Here is a 25,846-nt window from a genome sequence, read left to right as displayed (position 1 = left end):
ACAACGGCAACCACATGGGGCGCTTGTGTGTGGATGGAGCATGGACCCAGATGTGGACATCGACAGGAAAATTATTCAAGCACACAGCACTGAGGGGCACATTTTGCACTAGGGGGGACAGCGCCGGGGGTTTTGCTGCTTTTGTTGCTCATCCCGATATCACGCGACATTACCACTGTGCACCAGATCGAGCATGTCGGCTTTACATCTGGCAGCATGTCCGATCGATACACGTGACCAATATCGGCCCAAAATTGGTTGCACTGTTGAGCGGGCATGCTCTTGGCGGCACAGATTTTCATCAAATTTTGTTAAAATAATGAAATTGGATGGTCGACTGGATGTATGGTCCCCTTTACTCTGACTTGTCCCATGAAGATCCAAGAATGTGTGCCCAAAAGCACAGAATGGAATGTGAATACAGTAGCTTGTGAATGCAGAATCAGTGTTTTCACATTTACACACAACCTGCATCCATTGGTTCCAAAATTCACCCTAGCACTGTGCCAGATGTAATCACACTAAGCAACCTTGTACAGCCGGGAGCAGAGACTAGATCACAACAGTCCAAACTGCGTACATTGGGAAAGGCTGCACAGTACTTTCCTTATACCCTTCTGTTGTGGCATCACACCATCTAACCATTCAGTAGGAGGTTTTTAATGCTTTTCAGAGTTTTGGGTTGGCTTATACTCAAAATCAACTCTATTTTGTGCACATTGAGGATTCTCAGGCTGTGCTTGGTGTTGGCAGTTGATAAACATCACCCCTGTGGCAGGATCAAACCAATTGGGACTGCATTATAATGCAAGCTGAAAGTCACACTAGTTTTACTTCTGGGGTGAATTAGGCCAATCCCAGATCATATTTTGCTTGTTAGATCAGCTCAGTTTAGAAGCAAGTGTGTAGTGATATTCCAGACTGTTAGAGCAGATGCTAAAAGTAGAAGCACAAGAGTCCAGAAATGGAAGCTCTTACATATCCCAGCAGCTAAATGTGAAACTTGCAATGAAAGAAGGATAGAAGTGAGGCTGCATATTATGTTATTATAAGAAAGAATCAGAGTAGATTTTTATATTCTAAACTTGCATGGATTCTCTGCAATATCTTCAATTTTGTGCTTAAAGAAAACCTGTAACGAAGAAAATCTCCCCTGGGGGGTACTCACCTCGGGTGGGGAAGCCTCCAGATCCTATTGAGGCTTCCCCTCAGGTCCCACAGTGGCGGTCTCTTCTCCTCGGTCCCACGGCGGCGGCGAAAATCCTTCCGCCGGTGATGTAAATATTTACCTCCCCGGCTCCAGCGCAGGTGCAGCGGCTCTCTGCACTGAGATAGGCGGAAATAGCCAATCTCTATCGGGCCGCTCTACTGCGCAGGCGCAAGTCTCCTGCGCATGAGTAGTAGAGCGGACCCGACGGAGATCGGCTATTTTCGCCTATCTCCGTGCAGAAAGCCGCAACAGCGCCCCGCTAGAGCCAGGAAAGGTAAATAAATCAGCGCTTGTCAGGCTTGTCGAGGAAGGATTCCAGGACACTTCGGGGGAGCCAGCGCAGGACTGCCTGCAGCTACAGGGGAGGGGAAGCCTCATTGTAACCCTGAGTCTTCACCCTCCGGAGGTGAGTACCCCCAGGGGAACTTTTTTTGTTACAGGGTCTCTTTAACTCAATGTGCAAATAACACATGATTACCAAAACCTCCCCTGATCTTTGCACTCTAACCTCTCTTTAGCCTCATTCACATGCTAGTCTACGCTTGGCAGAGGTGGCTGTTGAGGGCCATGTCTGCTGAGAATCTAGCCTGTGTACAGCTGCTCCAATGCAATACTAAGCAATCCAAAGTAATGCATAATCTGTGGCAAGTGCATTGTTTCTCTCTTTACCCCGTTCCCAGGAATCCTCTCTGTCGTTTGCAGAGCTAAGTCTCTCCACTCACCTCCATAGCAACAGAGCACATTGGTAGGCTATAGCCTAGTGACACATTTGTACACCTTTTGGCCCTGAACTGTCACCCAAGTGGTTAAGTACTGATCAGTTATTGTGTGTGTGTACGCACCTTTAAAAATCCTGATTAGGACTGTTGCCTACTGAGTTATTATTATTTTAGAGTTAATTCTGAAATCTATGAGGTTGATTCACTAAACAGCGCTATTTCATAACGCGCGTACGGGTTAACGCTGTGTTCACTATTGGCATAACGCTACAAGCAATTGCGCTAGCAGCAAGTACGGTATAGCGCGCGTTCATTAGATATTGGTTGGTATGGAAACAATAAAGAGCCGTTTAAAAACACACGATTGGTTCGCACGATGGCCAGGGGCCCCGGACCTCTCTCACTTGCCGAGGCCCCAAGGCCAATATGCGATACCTGGAGGGGAGTGCAGGTGGGCCTGGACCTCTCACACCCAGGCTCTGGACCTCTCACATCCAGAAAACCCACCAACACTGCCTCCATGCTGAATGCTAAATTCAACACACACAAGCAATAGAACACAGCAGTACATGCATCCAGCTACATATAAGTGGTCAGCAGGTGCTCGTCAGCCAATCAGGATGCACTGTCATACACCCTTTACCTGCCATACCACATCCAGCAGCCATTAGCATTCAGGTGGGAGGCTTCAGTTGGACGCCATCGCAAGATTGCGTCGCTAGCAAGACCGCCCCATGCAGGCATCCCTCCCACAGGGGTCCCTCCCTAACCGCTCACCTGTCCGCCATGTCCTAGAGCTGAAAGAAAATGTTTAAAAACACACGATTGGTTTGCACGATGGCCAGGGGCCCCGGACCTCTCTCACTGGCCGGGACCCCAAGGCCAATATGCGATACCTGGAGGGGAGTGCAGGTGGGCCTGGACCTTTCACACCCAGGCTCTGGACCTCTCACATCCAGAAAACCCACCAACACTGCCTCCATGCTGAATGCTAAATTCAACACACACAAGCAATAGAACACAGCAGTACATGCATCCAGCTACATATAAGTGGTCAGCAGGTGCTCGTCAGCCAATCAGGATGCACTGTCATACACCCTTTACCTGCCATACCACATCCAGCAGCCATTAGCATTCAGGTGGGAGGCTTCAGTTGGACGCCATCGCAAGATTGCGTCGCTAGCAAGACCGCCCCATGCAGGCATCCCTCCCACAGGGGTCCCTCCCTAAGCGCTCACCTGTCCGCCATGTCCTAGAGCTGAAAGAAAATGTTTAAAAACACACGATTGGTTTGCACGATGGCCAGGGGCCCCGGACCTCTCTCACTGGCCGGGGCCCCAAGGCCAATATGCGATACCTGGAGGGGAGTGCAGGTGGGCCTGGACCTCTCACACCCAGGCTCTGGACCTCTCACATCCAGAAAACCCACCAACACTGCCTCCATGCTGAATGCTAAATTCAACACACACAAGCAATAGAACACAGCAGTACATGCATCCAGCTACATATAAGTGGTCAACAGGTGCTCGTCAGCCAATCAGGATGCACTGTCATACACCCTTTACCTGCCATACCACATCCAGCAGCCATTAGCATTCAGGTGGGAGGCTTCAGTTGGACGCCATCACAAGATTGCGTCGCTAGCAAGACCGCCCCATGCAGGCATCCCTCCCACAGGGGTCCCTCCCTAACTGCTCACCTGTCCGCCATGTCCTAGAGCTGAAAGAAAATGTTTAAAAACACACAATTGGTTTGCACGATGGCCAGGGGCCCCGGACCTCTCTCACTGGCCGGGGCCCCAAGGCAAATATGCGATACCTGGAGGGGAGTGCAGGTGGGCCTGGACCTCTCACACCCAGGCTCTGGACCGCTCACATCCAGAAAACCCACCAACACTGCCTCCATGCTGAATGCTAAATTCAACACACACAAGCAATAGAACAGAGCAGTACATGCATCCAGCTACATATAAGTGGTCAGCAGGTGCTCGTCAGCCAATCAGGATGCACTGTCATACACCCTTTACCTGCCATACCACATCCAGCAGCCATTAGCATTCAGGTGGGAGGCTTCAGTTGGACGCCATCGCAAGATTGCGTCGCTAGCAGGACTGCCCCGTGCAGGCATCCCTCCCACAGGGGTCCCTCCCTAACCGCTCACCTGTCCGCCATGTCCTAGAGCTGAAAGAAAATGTTTAAAAACACACGATTGGTTCGCACGATGGCCAGGGGCCCCGGACCTCTATCACTGGGCGGGGCCCCAAGGCCAATATGCGATACCTGGAGGGGAGTGCAGGTGGGCCTGGACCTCTCACACCCAGGCTCTGGACCTCTCACATCCAGAAAACCCACCAACACTGCCTCCATGCTGAATGCTAACTTCAACACACACAAGCAATAGAACACAGCAGTACATGCATCCAGCTACATATAAGTGGTCAACAGGTGCTCGTCAGCCAATCAGGATGCACTGTCATACACCCTTTACCTGCCATACCACATCCAGCAGCCATTAGCATTCAGGTGGGAGGCTTCAGTTGGACGCCATCGCAAGATTGCGTCGCTAGCAAGACCGCCCCATGCAGGCATCCCTCCCACAGGGGTCCCTCCCTAAGCGCTCACCTGTCCGCCATGTCCTAGAGCTGAAAGAAAATGTTTAAAAACACACGATTGGTTTGCACGATGGCCAGGGGCCCCGGACCTCTCTCACTGGCCGGGCCCCAAGGCCAATATGCGATACCTGGAGGGGAGTGCAGGTGGGCCTGGACCTCTCACACCCAGGCTCTGGACCTCTCACATCCAGAAAACCCACCAACACTGCCTCCATGCTGAATGCTAAATTCAACACACACAAGCAATAGAACACAGCAGTACATGCATCCAGCTACATATAAGTGGTCAGCAGGTGCTCGTCAGCCAATCAGGATGCACTGTCATACACCCTTTACCTGCCATACCACATCCAGCAGCCATTAGCATTCAGGTGGGAGGCTTCAGTTGGACGCCATCGCAAGATTGTGTCGCTAGCAGGACTGCCCCGTGCAGGCATCCCTCCCACAGGAGTCCCTCCCTAACCGCTCACCTGTCCGCCATGTCCTAGAGCTGAAAGAAAACGTTTAAAAACACACGATTGGTTTGCACGATGGCCAGGGGCCCCGGACCTCTCTCACTGGCCGGGGCCCCAAGGCCAATATGCGATACCTGGAGGGGAGTGCAGGTGGGCCTGGACCTCTCACACCCAGGCTCTGGACCTCTCACATCCAGAAAACCCACCAACACTGCCTCCATGCTGAATGCTAAATTCAACACACACAAGCAATAGAACACAGCAGTACATGCATCCAGCTACATATAAGTGGTCAGCAGGTGCTCGTCAGCCAATGAGGATGCACTGTCATACACCCTTTACCTGCCATACCACATCCAGCAGCCATTAGCATTCAGGTGGGAGGCTTCAGTTGGACGCCATCGCAAGATTGCGTCGCTAGCAAGACCGCCCCATGCAGGCATCCCTCCCACAGGAGTCCCTCCCTAACCGCTCACCTGTCCGCCATGTCCTAGAGCTGAAAGAAAACGTTTAAAAACACACGATTGGTTCGCACGATGGCCAGGGGCCCCGGACCTCTCTCACTGGCCAGGGCCCCAAGGCCAATATGCGATACCTGGAGGGGAGTGCAGGTGGGCCTGGACCTCTCACACCCAGGCTCTGGACCTCTCACATCCAGAAAACCCACCAACACTGCCTCCATACTGAATGCTAAATTCAACACACACAAGCAATAGAACACAGCAGTACATGCATCCAGCTACATATAAGTGGTCAGCAGGTGCTCGTCAGCCAATCAGGGTGCACTGTCATACACCCTTTACCTGCCATACCACATCCAGCAGCCATTAGCATTAAAAGAGCGTTGATGTTTTTAATGCGCGTAATACTTTGCGCTGTTAAAGAATTATGCGCATACAAAATTATTTGTTATTAATAATTTAAATAGTGTGTACTTTAATTGTGTATGCTTTAAAAACATAGCAAACTTAGCATTCATTACCTAACATGCACTCATCCAGCCAAGCCTCAAATAGTTCCATCACTGAAGGAAGATTTAAATAAAAAAATATACTGTATATAAAAAAGTAACATTTGTCCAGGACTAGTCATAGTTTTTAAATGTCATAAATACTAATGTATGTGTTCAAGCACATTCTAGCATCTGTAAGCTGGAATGTGTGCAGGAGGAGGGGAAGGCAACTTGGGGTCCAGCAGTGCAGGTGACCCTGCAGAGCTCAGGGGCCCTGGGCCAATTGTCTCCTTTACCTCTATGGCAGCTCCAGCACATACTGTGTCCCAGCTTCACAGTGTCCCCAGCAGTGAGCTGCAGCTTCACAGTGTCTTACATTAAACATTTACAGTGCTGCCCATATTTATTCACACCCCTGGCAAATTTTGACTTAGTTACTTTTATTCAACCAGCAAGTAATTTTTTTGATGGGAATGGGAAATGACACAGGTGGATAAGGTACAAGAGGCATTATTGTGGTGAAAAAAAAAACATTTCTCAGCTTTTATTTACATTTGAGCAAAAAGTGTCCAGTCCCAAATTATTCATACTCCTCTCAATAATCAATAGAAAAGCCTTTCTTGGCTATTACAGCATTTAAAGAGAGTATGAAGCCAGATTAAAAATGGCTTTTTAGCTTATATTCAACAGGGGCATAACGAGGGGTCTTTACCCCTCAAATCCCCCCTGCAAAATCCACGACTTTCTTGGTCGTGGATTTTGCTGCCCCTGTGCGCTTCCGTGTGAGGCAGGGCTATGAGCTGCAGCCCTGCCTCACACGTGTCTATCAGCGGCGGATCTCCGCCTCTCCCCCGCCCCTCTCAGCAAAGGCGGACTGAGAGGGGCGCGGGAGAGGCGGAGATCCGCTGCTGATAGACACGTGTGAGGCAGGGCTGCAGCTCATAGCCCTGCCTCACACGGAAGTGCTCCCCGGAGGTAGCAGGGGGGATTTGGGGGGTAAAGACCCCTCATTATGCTGCGGGATAGCTGCGTTTTAGTTGGGGCAAACATGCCCCTGCTCAATATAAGCTAAAAAGCCATTTTTAATCTGGCTTCAGACTCTCTCTAACTGCTTCCTGTAACTGCAGAGTCTGCAGACCAGCTTTTTGCATGTCTATAGAGGTATTTTGTCCATTCATCTTTAGCAATGAGCTCCAAATCTTTCAGATTGGAGGGTTTTCTTGCCATTACCCTGATCTTTAGCTCCCTCCACAGATTCTCAATTGGATTCAAGTCAGGATTCTGGCTGGGCCACTCCAAAACGTTAATGTTGTTGTTTGCTAACCAGTTCTTCACATTTTTGCTGTGTATTTTGGGTCATTGTCATGCTGAAATGTCCACTGGTGCCAAAGGCCAAGTTTCTCTGCAGACTGCATGATGTTGTCGTTGAGAATCATCATGTATTGCTCTTTTTTCATTGTGCCGTTTACTGTGATTAGGTTGAAGAAACAACATTGTGACCAAACAATTAAATTTTTGTTTCATCTGACCACAAGACAGAAGCCCAGAAGTCTTCTTCCTTGTCCAGATGAGCATTTGCAAAGGCCAAACGAGTTTTTGTGTGCCTTATCTGGAGAAGTGGCGTCCTCCTTGGTCTGCATCCGTGGAACCCAGCAATGTGCAGTGATTGTTTGATTGTCTGCCTTGAGAAATTGCCACCAGCAGAGCTCAAATTCATCAGGATGGCCTTGGTGGTGATCCTTGGATTCTTTTTCGCCTCTCTCACTATCCTCCTGGCCAGCACAGGTGTCACTTTTGGCTTCTGACCACAGAACATCTTGTATTTTTTAATAATACTTTGCACTGTAGTCACTGAAACTTGAAAACATTTTGAAATGGCCTTGTAGCCCTGTCCTGACTTGTGAGCAGCCGCAAGTCGCAGGTCGCAGCCGCAGGTCCTCAGTGAGCTCCTTTGTCTTAGCCATGAGTCCACAAACCAACTGCAGAGTGCTGCTGTTTTTCACCTGTTGAATTGATTAAAACAGTTCTTCCCAATTAATCAGGGTATGCTTTAGAACAGCTTGGATTATTTGGAGTGGTATAAAACTTTGGATTTTCCTACAGACTGTGACAGTTTGTGAAGGGAATGAATAATAGCACGATGCTGTAGCATTACGAGGAGCTGAGCGGATCGTTCAGAAACCGCCTCATCAGTACGCTGACAGTGCATACACACGCACTACAGTCTGCTGAAAGTCCGCCCAGCGGGAGGGTCTGACGGTCCCGTCGTTGGCGGCCGTAGTGCGTGTGTACGCACCTTTAGAGATCATTTAGCACTTAGAGGTGCGTCTACTTATATATTCCCCATAAATCAGTCCGAACTGAGGCAGAAGGTAAAATACAGGTCAAGCATGAAGGAAGACAATTATACAGCAATGTAAGCATCAACATGTCAAGATGTAATGAAAACAATTTCTAATGATAATACATTATAGGATAAACAGTGATGTCCTAGTTCTGTGAAGAAGATATATGGTACTTATTCAAATGTGACACCTTTAGCTATGAAGGGGAAACACACTGCCAGGAAACAAGGAAGCAGCACACTTCGAGTCTTATGATGTGGTAAACCTTTGGAGCCTTAAGTTCACCTTGAATACACTTTAACCCATTTGGAACCACATGTAATTAAAACTAGGCTGCACTTGTGGCTGCTTAAAGAGACACTGAAGGCTCTTAAAAAACGGCTTTTTACCTTTTATTTATGTTAGGCATGTTTGCCCTTGTTAAAACGCCGCTATCCCATGGCAGAACGAGGATTTTTTTACCCCCCAAATCCCCTGTGCAAAATCCACGACTTTCTTGGTCGTGGATTTTGCTGCTTAGGGAGGCAGAGCTTTCGACTGCAGCTCTACCTCCATGTGTGTCAATCAGCGCTGATCGCTGTCTCTCCCCTACCCCTCTCAGTGAAGGAAGACTAAGAGGGGCAGGGAGAGGCGGCGATCCGCGCTGATGGACGTGAGTAGAGGCAGAGCTGCAACCAAAAGCTCTGCCTCTCACTGAAGCGCTCCCCGCAATGTGCCCCACTGGATTTGGGGGGTAAAAAGCCCTCATTCTGCCGGGAGATAGTGGCGTTTTAACAGGGGCAAATATGCCTAACATAAATAAAAGGTAAAAAGACGTTTTTAAATTGGCTTCAGAGTCTCTTTAAGCCTGATACAGCATAATTTTAATGCCACGGCCCCCATGCAATAGTGCATCCCCGCTGGCACAAAACTCAATTTAGTTGGCTTCTGACCCGCTGATCCCTGTGAGCCAATCAAAGTGGTCAGGAAGTAAACAATGAAGAAAAGGCTCTTGTCCTTAAAGGGCCAGAGACGGTCTGTCCTAAATGAGTTAAAATACCATGTGTCTCTGGACACTAGGGATAGTCAATGGGATGCAAATAATTCCCTGTTGATACAGGATTATGCCCAGTTTGTATGCAAATTTCTGCAGCTTGTAAATGGACCAATCCCTTTAAGGTTCTTTTGATTGGTCCATTTCCAGCTGCATACATTTGCATATACAATGTGCCCAATCCTACATCATCTCAGAATTATTTGCATCTCATTCACCATCCTTATTCAACACCATGGACCCTTATCAATCAACTTTTCCCAGGAGATAAGTTATCATCGTAACTACAATATCATTTTTCAGTAATTAACAATTGAAAAATACCAAACTGTAGGTAAAGAAGCAATACCTGGGCTTATTTTGAGTATTCCCTTGCTTGCTGGGGGCTTAAAAGGTGTTTTATGAAAACATATCTTATGCAAAAAAAAGTAAATTGAATAGGTGATCACTAATACTATATGGTTCCTCCCAGATACTATGTAAATTCGTTATGCATGGGCTGCCTTCCAGACACCTTACCAACTTGTCATCTACGTACCCCAATCACAGTGTTAGCATTAGCATGAAGACATCACACTACACTTGTGCCCCCTTACACTTACAGTACATCTGTAAACACTGGCGCCAGCTGGTTATTCATGCATTCCCCCCTATACACCAGCCTCATTTATATAAGTCCCTAGAAGCTTTGCAATCTGGTCACACATATTCCTAGATATTTTGGCACCTTGTTATACGTGCATCCCTAGAAACATTGCTACATCATTGTAAATGTGCTTCCAGACTCTTTGCTTCTTTACACATGTACAATCATTGTATACCTGACACAGCGAGAAAACGATGTTGAACTTCTTACAGCCAGAGCCGGTTCTCTCATGAAGCAAGGTGAAACATTTGCATCAGGAAATACAGGGGCAGCATGTTTCTACTGTGTTTACACTAACAGCATGCAGTCAGAGTAGGAAGAGAAGCAAGAGGAGAGTGAGAGAGGTGAAGAGATCATCATTGGGGAAAAGCAGCTTGTTGTGCTGTGTGAGGAGTCTGACAGTGAGTGATGAGAGGGAGGAGTGTTTCATTTGACTTGCACAGCAGAAGGGAGGAGGAGGCACTGCTGTCCTGACTGAAGAGGACTAGAGTGGCTGAAGGTGAGCAGTTTGTTTGTTACAGACTCACAGACAGCCAGTGTGCTATTGTGTTGAGCTGCAGCATGTTATGTGAGAACATTAAGGCTGGGTGCACAGATAACATAACATGAAAGGTCACGTTTTGTGTCATGTGCGGTTTTCTTTGTGTGAGTTGTTTTATGCAAATAACTAGGAATTTAACAGGAAGCGGAAATACAATAAAAAAAAGCATATAAAAATGCATGGAAAACGCATAAAAAAAGGCATACCATTGCATTTCCATTGACTTTCATTATGTGCGTTTTTTTAATGCGTTTTTGAATATTATGCAATAAAACATGCATTTTTAAAGGACTTCCGAGGCCAACTCTAAAAAAAAGTTAAATACCTGCATCACATTTGAAGGCACGGAGGACGCTGTCTGCGCCCTCCATGCCGTTCTGCCGGGTCCCCGCCGCTCAATAGCCCCCCGGGACGGCTCCCGACCGCACGGCCCGGGTCATGCTCCCCTGCCTCCACTAACATGGCCGCATGAGCTGGCCGCGGCTGCGCAGTCCGCATAGCCGCGAGTGCAGCTGCGCAGTTCTAGGGCCTACCCCCCCCCCCCCCCCCCCCGATCCACGCTACAGGCTGTTTCCTGTAGCGTGGATCAGGGGGGAGACCCTAGAGCTACGCAGCCTCACTCGCTTCAGAGTCTCTTTAAGTACTGTCTATTAAAGTAGACCTGAACTCCTGCACAGGACAGAAGGAAAACAGAGAGAAATGCACCTTGTATGTATTTAGAGAGTTTAGCCGGTCTAATTCACCCTCATCTGTGTCTAATCACAAGTTGTAATTTGATTCCTCACGTGTCACATGACTGCCATGGCAGATAAGCTCATTTGAAAGCACAGGATGTTATCAATATGTCTGGGTCTATTTATTTTAGGATTTGTATCAGCTGTAACAAAGAAATGTTTTGTTTAAGGGTTATTATGCTGTTTCGTATCTTTTAGAGCAGAGAAGATGTTCTAAGTTTAGGTCCGCTTTAAGACGCCCGTCTGAACCAGTGTGGCGCCTCTCTTTTTGTTTTAACTGGTGTACATGTATGTAACATGTATTTATTGCACCTGGTTCACTCGCACTGGTTTCTTTATACGTAATGAAATGTTTGTATAGATATTACTAGCATGTGTCTATTGTGCTTTCACTTGCAGGTATCAATGACCATTGTTATGTACGCGAAGGAGAACCCTTGTTTTGCAAATGCCCACCTGACCCATCAGTGGACAGTAACATCACCTGGTTTAGAAATGGCTCGCAGACAGCTATCTCTACAGACACACAAGAAAGGATTTTTCAAGAAAATGGCTACCTGAAGATTATTCCAGCAAGACGGGACGATAATGGCTTCTTTACCTGCATTTTCCAGTAAGAAATACTGATGTTAGCTTGATCAAAGTCTTCTCCTGACAGTACAGTGTGCTATAAGTAATAGTGTACCTTTGTTGAGAAGAATGACTATTTTCAGTTTGGTTCTAAATATTGCAAGGATTAATGGCAAACATATTTTCAGCCTGTTTTTGTGTGTATATAGAGTAGAGAACTATCTGACTAAGATAACTAAAATAACTAACTGACAAATAGGTGGGATGCACACACTTGCACCTCTTCAGTCCGTGTGTCAGCAACAAAGGGGGAAAGGATGAGTAACATTGTCTCCTGTACCAGTCAGAGCTGGATTATCCACCAGGCAACAGAGGCAGTTGCTTCAATCTAGTGAAAGGTCAGGGGCCCTGCTACCCCAAAAAAGATTTATTGTCCCTGTTCATGTAACTCTTTATGGTCCGTTAAAAACAAAGTCTGCAGGAATGCTCTCTGTAACATAAATAAGACACATACAGTGTTTCTCTCCCTCCTGGAACCTCCACCCCTCCTGCCTCCTCTCCTTAAGCTACCCATACACTACGTCGATTTCCTGTCGATATACAGCAGATTCAATCACTGTTGACCGATCGATTGATTTCCATCCAAAATCGATCGATTAAGTCGATCTGTCTCGCTAGAAAAATTTGCTCGATCGCCGGCGGGTCAGGAGCGCATTTTTAGTGGCGATTGATTCGGCAATGACTGACGCAGCATAGCAGCAGCAATACATTACCTATCCACCGGCGCGAGTCCCTGGTCCATGCTGACACTTTTTACGGCTGTCCTGTCTCCTCATTACTTCCTGTCTCCTCCTGTGACAAGCCGAAGTTCAAACAGTATAGCTCCCTCTACTGTTTGTACTTCCGCTTGTCACAGGATGGGACAGGAAGTAATGAGGAGACAGGCCAGCTGGAGAAAGGGACAGCACGGACTGGGTGACTCGCGCCGGCGGACAGATAATGTATTGCTGCTGGCCGGGGGAGCACACGGTGGCGGCGAGTAGATGGCAGCTCCACAGGTTGTGAATCAATTTCAAACTGAAATCGATTCAAAATCTGTGTGCAGTAATGGTCAGCCATCCCTCTGTGATCAGATTCGATCAGAGAGGGATCTATCTGTTGGTCGATCTGGTGGCAATCGACCAGTGTATGGCTGATTTTAGTTTAGCTGTCAGACACAGGCTGGTGGCTGGAATGACTAATATTATCTGTGTGATCTCTGTCCAGTGTTCAAACAGCAAAGCTGCTTGCTAGCCAGGAAGGATACACAGGTACATCTGTAGTTAACGTTTCTTCCATGATAGCATCATCATTTAGACAGGCTGCTCTGATAAAAAGCCTTTGTCTGGGAGCACAGTTTTCTGTGTGCGCTTTTCTGCAGGCATTTTTTACACAACATGTTTTTCTGTATGTGGGAAAATCCAGACATTTTTCACAGAAGCTACTTTGATATAGAAAATCCACACTTTGCTTCACTGCTGTCAGATTTTTTTTTTTCTGGATAGGAAAATCACCTTCTCAGTTTTTCCGGGCTGAAAACACAGACAAGTGTGCTCCCAGTCTAGAGTTTTGTTTGTGATGTTTACAATTGGTTCCTGTCATTGCTGAGCTAATTAGCCTCAGTTTTATCACCCGAGCTATACCTGAGCGTGGACACAGCCATGCTCAGACGTGAATCTTGTTAGTTTGACATGTTGTGACATTACCTAGTGGCAAAAAATATGTAATTCGCAGAGTGTGAGCAGAGAGGAGTAAAGTGTCTATTACCTCTCCAGGTTCCCGTGCCCAGTGGCGAAGCTACAAACCTCTGGGCCCCGATGCGGAATCTGGATGTGCCCCCCCCCCCCCCCGGCAACAACAGCCCCCCCTCCCCCGGCAACACCCGACGGATGCACACACATATCAAAATCCCTATAGCCAGCTATAGGTACCCCCAGTATAGGTAGTCAGGCATAGGTAAGCCAGTATAGTTGCCCCCGGTATAGGTGAGATAGGCAGGCGCCGCCGGTATAAGTTAGATAGATAGGTGCCCCCAGTACAGGTTAGCTAGGTGGGTGCCTCTAATATAGGTAGCCAGAATAGTTGCCCCCAGCGTAGGTTAGATAGGTAGGTGCCCCCAGTATAGGTTAGTTAGGTAGGTGCCTCCAATATAGGTAGCCAGTTTAGTTGCCACCTGTATAGGCTAGCTAGGTGCCCCCAATACAGGTTAGATAAGTAAGTGCCCCCAGTATAGGTTAGATAGGTAGGTGCCCCCAGTATAAATTAGATTAGGTTGGTGCCCCCTAGTATAGGTTAGATTAGGTAGGTGCCCCCCTGTATAGGTTAGATTAGGTAGCTGCCCCCCAGGATAGATTAGGTAGCTGCCCCCAGGATAGATTAGGTAGGTGCCCCCCAGTATAGGTTAGATGAGGTAGCTGCCCCCCAGGATAGATTAGGTAGCTGCCCCCCAGGATAGATTAGGTAGCTGCCCCCAGGATAAATTAGGTAGCTGCCCCCCAGGATTAGGTTAGAATAGGTAGGTGCCCCCCAGGATAGATTAGGTAGCTGCCCCCCAGGATAGATTAGGTAGCTGCCCCCCAGAATTAGGTAGATGCCCCCCAGGATAGATTAGGTAGCTGCCCCAGGATAGATTAGGTAGGTACCCCCCAGTATAGGTTAGATTAGGTAGCTGCCCCCCAGAATAGATTAGGTAGCTGCCCCCCAGGATAGATTAGGTAGGTGCCCCCCAGTATAGGTTAGATTAGGTAGCTGCCCCCCAGGATTAGGTTAGATTAGGTAGCTGCCTCCCAGGATAGATTAGGTAGCTGCCCCCAGGATAGATTAGGTAGGTGCCCCCCAGTAAAGGTTAGATTAGGTAGCTGCCCCCCAGGATAGATTAGGTAGCTGCCCCCCAGGATAGATTAGGTAGCTGCCCCCCAGTATAGGTTAGGTAGCTGCCCCCCAGTATAGGTTAGATTAGGTAGGTGCCCCCCAGGATAGATTAGGTAGCTGCCCCCCAGGATAGGGCAGGTAGGTAGGTGCCCCGTCCCCATAATGGAGGGGGGGGCCGCAGCTGCGGGGAGGGCAGCCCGACCTCTCCCTCCCTTCCTCTCCCCGGGGCCCCCCCTCAGATGCAGAGTGAGCGGCTCACGGAAGCGCTGTAGGCAGAACTCACCTCCGTCCCTGGTTCCAATCGCCGCTGATCTCCTCTCTGGCTGGCTCTGCATAGATGCTTACACACGCAGCTTCCTGTTTAGCCGGAAGCTGCGTGTATAACAACATCTATGCAGAGCCAGCCAGAGAGGAGATCAGCGGCGAGTGGAACGCAGGGAGGTGAGTTCTGCCTACAGCGCTTCCGTGAGCTGCACTCTGCATCTGAGGGGGGGGGGGCCCGGGGAGAGGAAGGGAGGGAGAGGTCGGGCTGCCCTCCTCGCGGCTGCGGCTCCCTCCTACCAGCGCGCACGGTCGCATGGCCCTCCAAACGGAGATGGGCCCCCCGGGCCCCTCCCCCGCCTCCTCAGGAGCCGGGCCCGGTCGCCAAGGCGACCACTGCGACCACGGGCCCTACGCCCATGCCCGTGCCACATCTTCGGTGTAAGTTCTCCTCAGTGCTTATTAAGGTCCGTACACACGCCGGACTTTAGGCAACGACGGGTCCGTCGTTGCCTCCCGCTGGGTGGGCGTGCCAGCGACAGTCCGGCGTGTGTACGCTCTGTCGTCAGACTGATACGGCTGTTCCTGAGCGATCCGCCGGGCGGATCGCTCAGAAACAGCCGTATCAGTCTGACGACAAAGCGTACACACGCCGGACTGTCGCTGGCACGCCCACCCAGCGGGAGGCAACGACGGACCCGTCGTTGCCTAAAGTCCGGCGTGTGTACGGACCTTATGTGTCTGTTCTCCATGGTGACAGGTAGGGTTTCTTATCATGTGACCCACCTGTGAGACACTGGCTGGGAGAAATTTGGATCTGGTTACCTTTACTGGGGGAGTTGTCTGGCTATCCATACTAATGGGGTATCTGACCACCTATACTGTGGAAATAGCATGCTGCTTGGGTGGGGGGACATCTGGCTACCTGTAAGGGGGTGGGGTCATCTGGCTACCTATACTGAGGAGGGGGTTAACAGCTGGCAATCTATACTGGGAGGTCATATGGCTACCTATAGTGGGGGAGAGTCACCTGGCTACCTATACTGGGGGAACATCTGGCTACCTATAGGGCCTAGATTGGATGCAGAATAGATGCAGAAAAACTGACTCCAATGAATGCGGAGTCAGTTTTTCTGCATCCATTCTGCATCCAATCTGAGTGTAGTGGAAACAGGCCCTTATTGGGGGGTTGTCTCATTATTCTGGGTGGACATCTGGCTACTACCTATAGTAGGGGGACATCCAACTACCTATACTGCATAGACATCCGGTCATCTATACTGGTGGGGGGACATCTTTTCAACAGGGTGGCTGAGGAGGGGGGCTCTAAATTTATGGCTCTGATTGGGGCCTTGTGTGGTCTTAATCTGGCTCTGGTGCTAGTTAGAGATGGCTTGAACCACCGATTTTAGGTTCGCGAACCTCGAACGCGAACTTCCGCGAACTTTGTGAACCGCAATAGACTTCAATGGGCAGGCGAACTTTCAAAACTTCAAACATTAATTCTGGCCACAAAAGTGATGGAAAAGATGTTTCAAGGGGTCTAACACCTGGAGGGGGCATGTCGGAGTGGGATACATGCCAAAAGTCCCGGGGAAAAATTTGGATTTGATGCACAGCAGGGTTTTAAGGGCAGAAATCACATTGCATGCTAAATTGGAGGCATAAAGTGCTTTAGAACATCTTGCGCGTGTATACATCAATCAGGTAGTGTAATTAGTGTGCTGCTTCATGTTGACAGACCAAACTTGTTGTGTAACGCACCTCAAACAGCTGTTTGTGTAGTGATGGCCGTGCTGGACTGGTGCGCACCATGGCGAGAGTACAGGCGGTTTTCAAGCCCATATGGTCGCTGGGCTGAGGTAGCTCAATGACAGAACAGTGACTGTCCAGCTGATCGAATTTGATCTGTCCACACAATAAAGCAACTACCTTATTATCTTGGGTCAGGTGCAGTGGCGTACCTAGGGCATTTGGCACCCGGTTCTGGGTATTAAAAGACCCCCCCCCCCCTAAAAAATGGGCGTGGCCACAACCTGCAGCAGGCTTCGCGGCAAAAATGGGCGTGGTCATGACCGGATGAAGGCGGAGCTAACTGTAATTTAAAGTATTAGCTAGTATAGTTGCCCCAGTATAGCTAGTATAGTTGCCCCCAGTATAGCTAGTAGTTTCCCCAGTATAGCTGCCCACAGTGAAGCTAGTATAGTTGCCCCCAGTGAAACTAGTTGCCCCAATGAAGTTAATATAGTTGCCCCCAGTATAGCTAGCTTAGTTGCCCCAAGTATAGCTAGTATAGTTGCCCCCAGTATAGCTAGTATAGTTACCCCCATTATAACTGCCCCCAGTATAGCTAGTATAGCTTCCCCCAGTATAGCTAGTTTAGTTGCCCCCCAGTATAGCCAGTTTAGTTGCTCCCAATGTAGCTGGTATAGTTGCCCCCAGTATAGCTGGCCTGGTATAGCTGCCCCCCAGTATAGCTAGTTAGTTGCCCCCAGTATAGCTAGTTTAGTTGCCCCCAGTATAGCTAGTATAGCTGCCCCAGTATAGTTGCCCCAGTATAGCTGGTATAGTTGCCCCCAGTATAGCTAATTTAGTTGCCCCCAGTATAGATGCCCCCAGTATAGCTGCCCCCAGTATAGCTGGTATAGTTGCCCCCAGTATAGATGCCCCAGGAGGGGGAAGCAGCGCTAGAAGGAGGGGCAGTGGTGGCAGCGGTGGGGAGGGGGTAAATATCCCCCCCTCCCTCACCTGGGACCCCTCCTTCTGCCTCTCTACCCCTCCATAGAGTAGCGGTGGCAACTGCGGGCTCGGCGGCGAGGAGACATGCGCAGAATTACTCACCACGCCACGTTCCAAGCGCCGACAGCGTCATGTCGTCACAGATCTCCGCCTTCAATGCCGCCCACTGTGCTTCCGCTAATCAGGAAGCACAGTGGGCGGCTTTGAAGGCGGAGATCTGTGACGACATGACGCTGCCGGCGCTTGGAACGCGGAAGTGGTGAGTAATTCTGCGCATGTCTCCCCGCCGCCGAGCCCGCACTTGCCACCGCTACTCTATGGAGGGGAAGAGAGGCAAAGGAGGGGTCCCAGGTGAGGGAGGGGGGGATATTTCCCCCCTCCCCACCGCTGCCGCCACTGCCCCTCCTTCTAGCGCTGCTTCCCCCCTCCTGCTCTGCTGCTGTGGGGGGTCGTGGTGACACCCCCCTAGCTGTCTGTCACCCGGTGCGCCACGCCCCCCTGCGCACTACAGTAGGAATGCCACTGGTCAGGTGTGACCCCCAACACACTCATATAGGTCATTGCTTCATTGTTATACGCAAGCCCCTTCACAGTGGAAAGGTAGCGATCACGAAGGGGAATTGACACATGTACATGCCTTTTGTTTTGTTGTTGCAGCCGCAGTGCAGCCAGAAAAATTAGGCAGGCATGAACATGCACCAGAAAAATTTGTATAGTGGTCGCTGCTAGCAGCGGCCTTAAAAATTCAGGAATCCACCTGGAGTCCTGGACCCTGTTGGTGGTGGCGGAGAAAGCAGTCAAGCAGCAAGCAGAGATGCTGTGTGGGGACCGACTTAGTCTTGGGGCAGGCAGTCACACAGCATGCAGGCAGAGATGCTGTGTGTTGACACTGACTTAGTCTTCGGGGTGGGCAGTAGCCCTCCGAGATCCATGCCACATTCATTTTGATAAAGGTGAGGTATTTAACACTTTTTTGACCTAGGCGACTTCTCTTCTCACTGACAATGCCTCCAGCTGCGCTGAAGGTCCTTTCTGACAGGACGCTTGAGGCAGGGCAAGCCAGAAGTTGGATATTGTGACAGCTCTGGCCACAGGTCAAGCCTGCGCACCCAGTAGTCCAGGGGTTCATCACTGCTCATAGTGTGTACATTCGCACTTAAGGCCAGGTAGTTGGCTACCTGCCGGTCGAGGCGTTGGTGGAGGGTGGATCCGGAAGGGCTAAGGCGAGGTATGGGACTAAAGAATGTCCGCAAGTCTGACATCACCATGAAATCGTTAGAGCGTCCTGTCCATGCCTGCGTGGACATGGGAGGAGTGACATCACCCTACACTGTAAAGCATAGTTGCCAGCTTGTTCTGCAAGTGCTGCATCCTTCCTGCCTTGTGGTGATTTGGAAACATCTTCGCCACTTTGTGCTTATACCAAGGGTCTAGTAGCGTTGCCACCCAGTACAGGTCATTCCCCTTGAGTTTTTTTATACGGAGGTCCCTCAATAGGCTGGACAGCATGAAAAATCCGCACAAAGTTGGATGCCGACGTACTATCCATCTCCTATTGCTCTTCCTCAGTGATGTCAGGTAAGTTCTCCTCCTCCCCCCAGCCACAAACAATGCCACGGGAAAGGTGAGCAGCACAAGCCCCCTGCGACGCCTGCTGCGGTTGTTCTTCTGCCTCCTCCTCAAAAAAAAATCTTCCTCCTCTTGCCCACACGACACTTCCTCCTCCTCCCTCCTCCTCTGTGCTGCTGCAGGTGTTGAGGAAACATCTGGTTCTGCTGATAATTGTTCCCACTCTTCCGCCTCTTTCTGTTCACGCTCCTCCACATCTTGATCCACCACTCTATGCACGGCACGCTCCAGGAAGAAAGCATATGGGATCAAGTCGCTGATGGCGCCTTCACTGCGGCTCACCAGGTTTGTCACCTCCTCAAAAGGACGCATGAGCCTGCAGGCATTATGCATGAGTATCCAGTACTTCGGCCAGAAAAGCACCAGCTCCCCAGAGCATGACCTTTCACTGTAGCTGTATAGATACTGGTTGACGGCTTTCTCCTGTTGTAGCAGGCGGTTAAACATCAGGAGGGTTGAATTCCAGTGAGTCAGGCTATCGCAAATCAAACGCCTCACCGACAAGTTGTTTCTCTGCTGAATATCGGCCATGCGTGCCATGGCCGTGTAGGACCGCCTGAAATGCCCACACACCTTCCTGGACCGCTTCAGGACCTCCTGTAAGCCTGGGTACTTAGACACAAATCTTTGAATTATTAGATTCAGCACATGTGCCATGCAGAGTACATGTGTCAACTTTCCCAAACTCAAAGCCAAAATGAGGTTGCTGCCATTGTCACACACCACGTTGCCAATCTCCAGTTGGTGCGGGGTCAGCCACTGATCCAACTGTTTGTTTAGAGCAGCCAGGAGAGCTGCTTCAGTGTGACTCTCGGCTTTGAGGCAAGACATGTCCAAAATGGCGTGTCACCGTCGTACCTGGCATGCAGCATAGGCCCTGGGGAGGTGGGGCTGTGTAGCTGGAGAGGAGATCACAGCACCAGTAGAGTAACACTGCCAGTCAGCCAAGGAGGAGGACGACAGCGATACATGCTGCCGAACACTGCCATGAGCTGTTTCTGATGACGAGCTCCCCCTGCTTCTTTCAGCAACTCGTCTCCTCCTACTCCTCTCTGACCCCCCCCCTCTGAACTGTCCCCCTGGTCATCATGTCTATTTGGATCCCACGTGACATCCATGGCAGTATCATCATAATTGTAATCATCATAATCATCCTCCACAGCTTCACTTGTATCAGACACCTCATAAACTGCACCAACAGCAGGTACTTCATCATCCTCCTCACACCTTATGGCCATAGTGACGCTTAACTTAGACATATGAGGTGCTGTAACTTGCTTAGCGCCTTCATCTTGTTGTAACAATAATGGCTGTGAATCAGTTAGTTCCCCACCAAATAACTCCTGTGAAGAGCCAAATGGAGCGGATGTGGTGCTTGTAATAGCGCTGGTGGCTGCGGAAGATGAGGTGTTCTATGTTAACCTCCCTAGCGTTCAATTTCCCCAGGATTTTTGTGCAAAAAGTGATCCAGTTAATTTTCATAACCTTTTTTTTCCCTGTAACTTGCCAAAAGCAAGGGTCTAGTATACAGTGCAGGAGAGTATTGACGTGTATGCACATCAATACTGTTCACACCATGTTTTGTATTGACATGTATAACCGTCAATAACGCTAGGGAGGATAAATAGTTAACTACGTCCTGACAATCTTGGGAGTTGATGGCACGTGCCTTCTTCTGAGCACTGTACTTTGGTCCAGGGCCGCACAAAATCACGTCAGCACAACCTCGAACAGACCTGCCGGGTGGCCTGCCTCTGGCTCTGCCACTGCCTGTTGTTTTTTTCCATATTGGGAGTGATGAAGTGAAAGGTATGCACTGACTTGACTAATACAATGTGCGGTCACACAGGTGCAGTGAAAGGTATGCAGTAACTGGTATTAAAATACAATGTGCAGCTGTCACACACACAGGTGCAGTTCAAAGGTATGCACGGACTGGTATATAAAACAGCGTGCGGTCGGTCACACAGGTGCAGGTATGCACGGACTGATATTACAAATGTGTAACTGACACACACACAGGTGCAGTGAAAAGGTAGGCCCTGAATGTGCTGGGCCTGGCACAGTATAGCAATTAGCAAGGGCCAGCTGCGACAGACAGGGCTGTATATGCAGTGTCAGTGGGCCACACACAAAAAAAAAACATCACAAGAACATTAGCTCTCAAAAGAGCTGTTTTGGGCTGCTTTTTAGCAATAAGTATCAGCAAGAAGCAAGCTAACAGACCTCCTAACTAAGCTTTCCCTATCTCTCCAATGTCTCTTCTTTCTCTCACTAAGTGAGGACATGGCCGACGCTGCTGCCTTTTATAAAGGGGGGGGGGGGGTGCTCCAGGAGGGAGTGCAGCCTGATTGGCTGCCATGTGTCTGCTGACTGTGATGTAGAGGGTCAAAGTTTAGCCCAATGATGCAGTATAGGGGGCGAGTCGAACTCGCATAATGTTCGCGTTCGATCACGAAAGCGAACCCGCAATGTTCGCGTGAATAAGTTTGCATGCAAACCGTTCGAACCATCTCTACTGCCAGTGTACAACGCTGCTGCCCCCTAGAGTTTGCTGCCTGAATTACATGATTCTAGTTGGCATGATGGTAATTCAGCTAGCAAACTCTAGGCGGCAGCAGTGCTGTACACAGGTACAGGAGACAATGTTTCACACACTCTCCTGATCTACTGCTGATGTGGGGCACCAGAGCTGTGAGTGTGTAACCCCACCCCTTAATTCTTATTCACTGGTCTGCTGGCTGGCCCCACCTCCTCTGTATCTGCTGCCCTGATAAGAGATCCATGGCAGCTGGGCGCTCACAGAACTAGACAAGTGGATCACCCGGCTAATAGGGCTTGGGGAGAACACTGCCTTTGAAAAGAAAAGTGTGTGTACACACTCACAATTACTGTTGCCTGCACGGACCGGACTTGATGCTTCAGGTGGCAGTTTGAAAACTTATGGCGAAAGTTTAAAAACATACGCGTTGCCATAGACTTGCACGACTTCCTGTCATTGCCCGTTAACGTAGGTATGCATTTGCATCGGGGAAGCGGTGAAAATGTCACTTACATCACACTGCGTCAATGTGAATGGCCCCATAGACTTTCATTGGCGTACCATTGGCCTGAGGTAAAATAGGCCAATGCAAAGCACCAGTGTGAAAGGGCCCTGAGGAACAACTGGCGACATGAATTGCTCAGTGTACTCTGTAATGTGCTGTGTGACAGGCATGCAAATACTAGAATCAAGATGCTTGATGTACATTCTAATTCTGAGGCAGAAATTAAATACCTTCAGTTCAGCTGTAGAAATTGCTACTATTAATGGCAAAGATTAGTTTAATTTTCAAATTGGGTGAAGTGGATCACCCTATTAAGCAGGGACGCTTAGGCAGTACAGGCGGCTATTGCCTGGAGTTCCATTAGTCCTGGGGGCGCCATGTTGATGGATTAAGCCTCGCCCCCTGAGTGAAGCCCCACCCCCTGACTAAGCCCCACCCTCATGGGTGATCTATTACTTGCTTTTGCTGCATTTGCTTAGCATAAGTTGCAGACAGCTGCCACTGTGTCCCCCTTTGCCTTGTGCATCCTTTTTCTCCCCTTTGTGCCTCCTTCTGTCCCTTTTGTGCCTCCTTCAGTTCCTTGTACCATGTCTGACTGTTTGCACATCTGTCTCCCTTTATGCCTCCTGTCTCCATTTGTGCATCCTTCTGTCTCCATGTGCCTCCTTCAGGCTCCCTGTGCCACCTCTGCCTCCTTTTGCGCCCCTTTGTGCCTCCTTATGTCCTCTTGTGCCTTTCTTTGTCCCCCTTGCTACCTCTACCCCCCTGTTCCTCCTTCAGTCCCACTCTGCCTCCTTCTGTCCTCATGTGCCTCCTTCTGTTTCCCTTTGTGCCTCATTCTGTCTCTATGTGCCTCTTCAGTCCCCATGTGCCACCTTTGTCCCCTGTGCCTTCCTCTATCTCCCTGTGCCTCCTTCTGTGCCCCTTTGTGCCTTCTGTCTCCCCATGGCTCTGTCTGTACACCTCTGCCTCCCTGTGCCTCCTTACATCACCTCTGCCTTCTTCTGTCCCCCTTTTGTGCCCCCTTCTGTCCCTTTTTCTGCATCCTTCTGTTCCCCTTTGTGCCTCCTATTGTCTCGCTGTGCCTCCTTCTGCCCCCCCCCCCTTTGTGCTTTTTTTCTGCCCCCCATCGTGCCTCCTTCTGCCCCCTTTGTGCCACCTTCTTCCCCCTTTGTGCCTCCTTCTGTCCCCTGTGTGCCTACTTCAGTACAACTGTGCCTCCTAATTTCCTCCTGTACCTTCTTTTGTCCCCCATTGTGCCTCCTTCTACCCCTCTCTGTGCCTCCTTCTGCCCCACCTTGTGCCTCCTTCTGTCCCCCTGTATGCATCCTTCAATCTCCCTGTGTCTCCTTCTGTCCTCTTTTGTGCCTCCTTCTGGCCCTTATGCCTTCTTCTGTCCCCCTGTACCTCCACAGGTTTTCTCGCGAGTGGCAAAATTGCTAGAGGCGCCCCTGCTATTAAGGGTAGTAGCTTTTGGCCCTTCCTTTTGAAAGGACTTTTTATCCCCAATTATAACATACTGTATATCTTTTTTATGTGCATACAAACAGCCACTCGGCACTGCAGTAATCCTTGATCCTAAAGCAACGTACACATAGTTGACTTCTATTACATAGGATGATGTTCCACACACCGCTACAGCTTAGCCCTGCCAACGCAACAGCTGTCCTCTTTTGTGCCTCCTTCTGGCCCTTATGCCTTCTTCTGTCCCCCTGTACCTCCACAGGTTTTCTCGCCTGGAGTGGCAAAATGGCTAGAGGCGCCCCTGCTATTAAGGGTAGTAGCTTTTGGCCCTTCCTTTTGAAAGGACTTTTTTTCCCCAATTATAACATACTGTATATCTTTTTTATGTGCATACAAACAGCCACTCGGCACTGCAGTAATCCTTGATCCTAAAGCAACGTACACATAGTTGACTTCTATTACATAGGATGATGTTCCACACACCGCTACAGCTTAGCCCTGCCAACGCAACAGCTGTACGTGGTCACGCTGGCCAATCAGCGCCACTCTGGGAGACATTATAGGACTCGAGCCGCCTAACGCGGCTCACTCTACCGTCGGCTCTTGCAGCACCATACGTTGTGTTAGGTGCACGTTATGCGACCTTAACGTGCCACCTAATGCAACGTCTTGGTGTGCAAGAAGCCTTAGTGTCACTTTAAGGCAAATCTTCCACAAAGATCCAAACTTATAATGACTTTCAGTGTTGTACATACCAAAGTAATAGAGTGATGTAGTGTTTGTAGCCAGATATAATAATCCTTTTTATTTTAGGATTAAAACATTGTTGTTTGTTTCTATTTCCACAGGAATGCAGCAGGCTGCCAGCAGTATATCATTGAACTTAATGTATTTCAGAATGATGATGGCTTGTGCTATAATTCCAAGATGTGGTACCCTTTTAAATACTTTCAGACTGCATCTATAACAATTTCATGTCCAGATATACAGGCTTATAACATTGCTGGAAAGTCTCCAAAGTGGTATAAGGTATTTACACATATCTGTTTACAGTTTTATGAAGATTAAGTAGATGGAGTCATTTGTAGTGTACGTCTAACTGTTGCTGCATAAGTTTTATGTACAAGGGCTTAAAGAGAACCTGTACTGAGTAAAAATATTTAAAATAAACACATGAGGTAACTTCAAATGAACATTGCATAGTTACCTTGCCATCAGTTCCTCTCAGAAGCTCACCATTTTCTTCTGACAACAATCCCTTCCAGTTCTGACAATATTTTGTCAGATCTGAAATATATCAGTTGCTGTCAGTAAAATATCAGTTGCTGTCAGTTATAGCTGAGAGGAAAACTGATGTACCAGGTAATGTCCATGTTTCCCTATGGCTCAAGTGGGCGATGTTACAGTTTAACAGTGTGCTGACCAGAAAGCTGTTATAGGGTAATGGCAATTTTCAAAATGGAGGACGGAAAATTCCCTTGATCACAGTGAACAAACAGGAAGTGGGACAGGAGAAAGACACTGAGGAGTAGACTACATGGAAGGTAAGTATGACTTGTGTATGCTTATTTTGACTTTTAATTTTCAGTTCAGGTTTTCTTTAAAGAGAAACTCCGACCAAAAATTGAACTTTATCCCAATCAGTAGCTGATACCCCCTTCTACATGAGAAATCTATTCCTTTTCACAAACAGACCACCAGGGAGCGATGTATGACTGATATTGTGGTGAAGCCCCTCCCACAAGAAGCTCTGAGTACCGTGGTACTTCTGGCAGTTTTTTGTCTGTGAACCTTTTTGCATTGTGGGAAATAGCTGTTTACAGCTGTTTCCAACTGCCAAAACAGCATGTAGCTGCTACATCACCTGCCAACAGTAAAAATGTCACCATGTAATAAATGTCAGAATGTAAATCAGGGATTTACAAGATTTTACAATGGGCAAACACTGACTAAATCATTGTATACATAATTATTGTAAAA

At 48.9% G+C, this 25,846-nt stretch overlaps 1 protein-coding gene across 1 annotated transcript in view; it reads left to right on the top strand.

The window, feature by feature from the left end:
• LOC137544240 (interleukin-1 receptor-like 2) overlaps positions 1–25,846 on the top strand; it is a 100,311-nt gene that overhangs the window by 14,270 nt on the left and 60,195 nt on the right. Inside the window, exons 3-4 of the mRNA XM_068265290.1 lie at positions 11,646–11,859; positions 24,715–24,895. Of these exons, the coding sequence (XP_068121391.1) occupies positions 11,646–11,859; positions 24,715–24,895 (395 nt within the window). The remainder of the gene's footprint in view (positions 1–11,645; positions 11,860–24,714; positions 24,896–25,846) is intronic.

The sequence above is a fragment of the Hyperolius riggenbachi genome, chromosome 2, assembly GCF_040937935.1.
Source record: "Hyperolius riggenbachi isolate aHypRig1 chromosome 2, aHypRig1.pri, whole genome shotgun sequence".
NCBI lineage: Eukaryota > Metazoa > Chordata > Amphibia > Anura > Hyperoliidae > Hyperolius > Hyperolius riggenbachi.
Note: the sequence above shows the minus strand (reverse complement) of the source record. Positions and strands in the feature narration are given on the sequence as shown.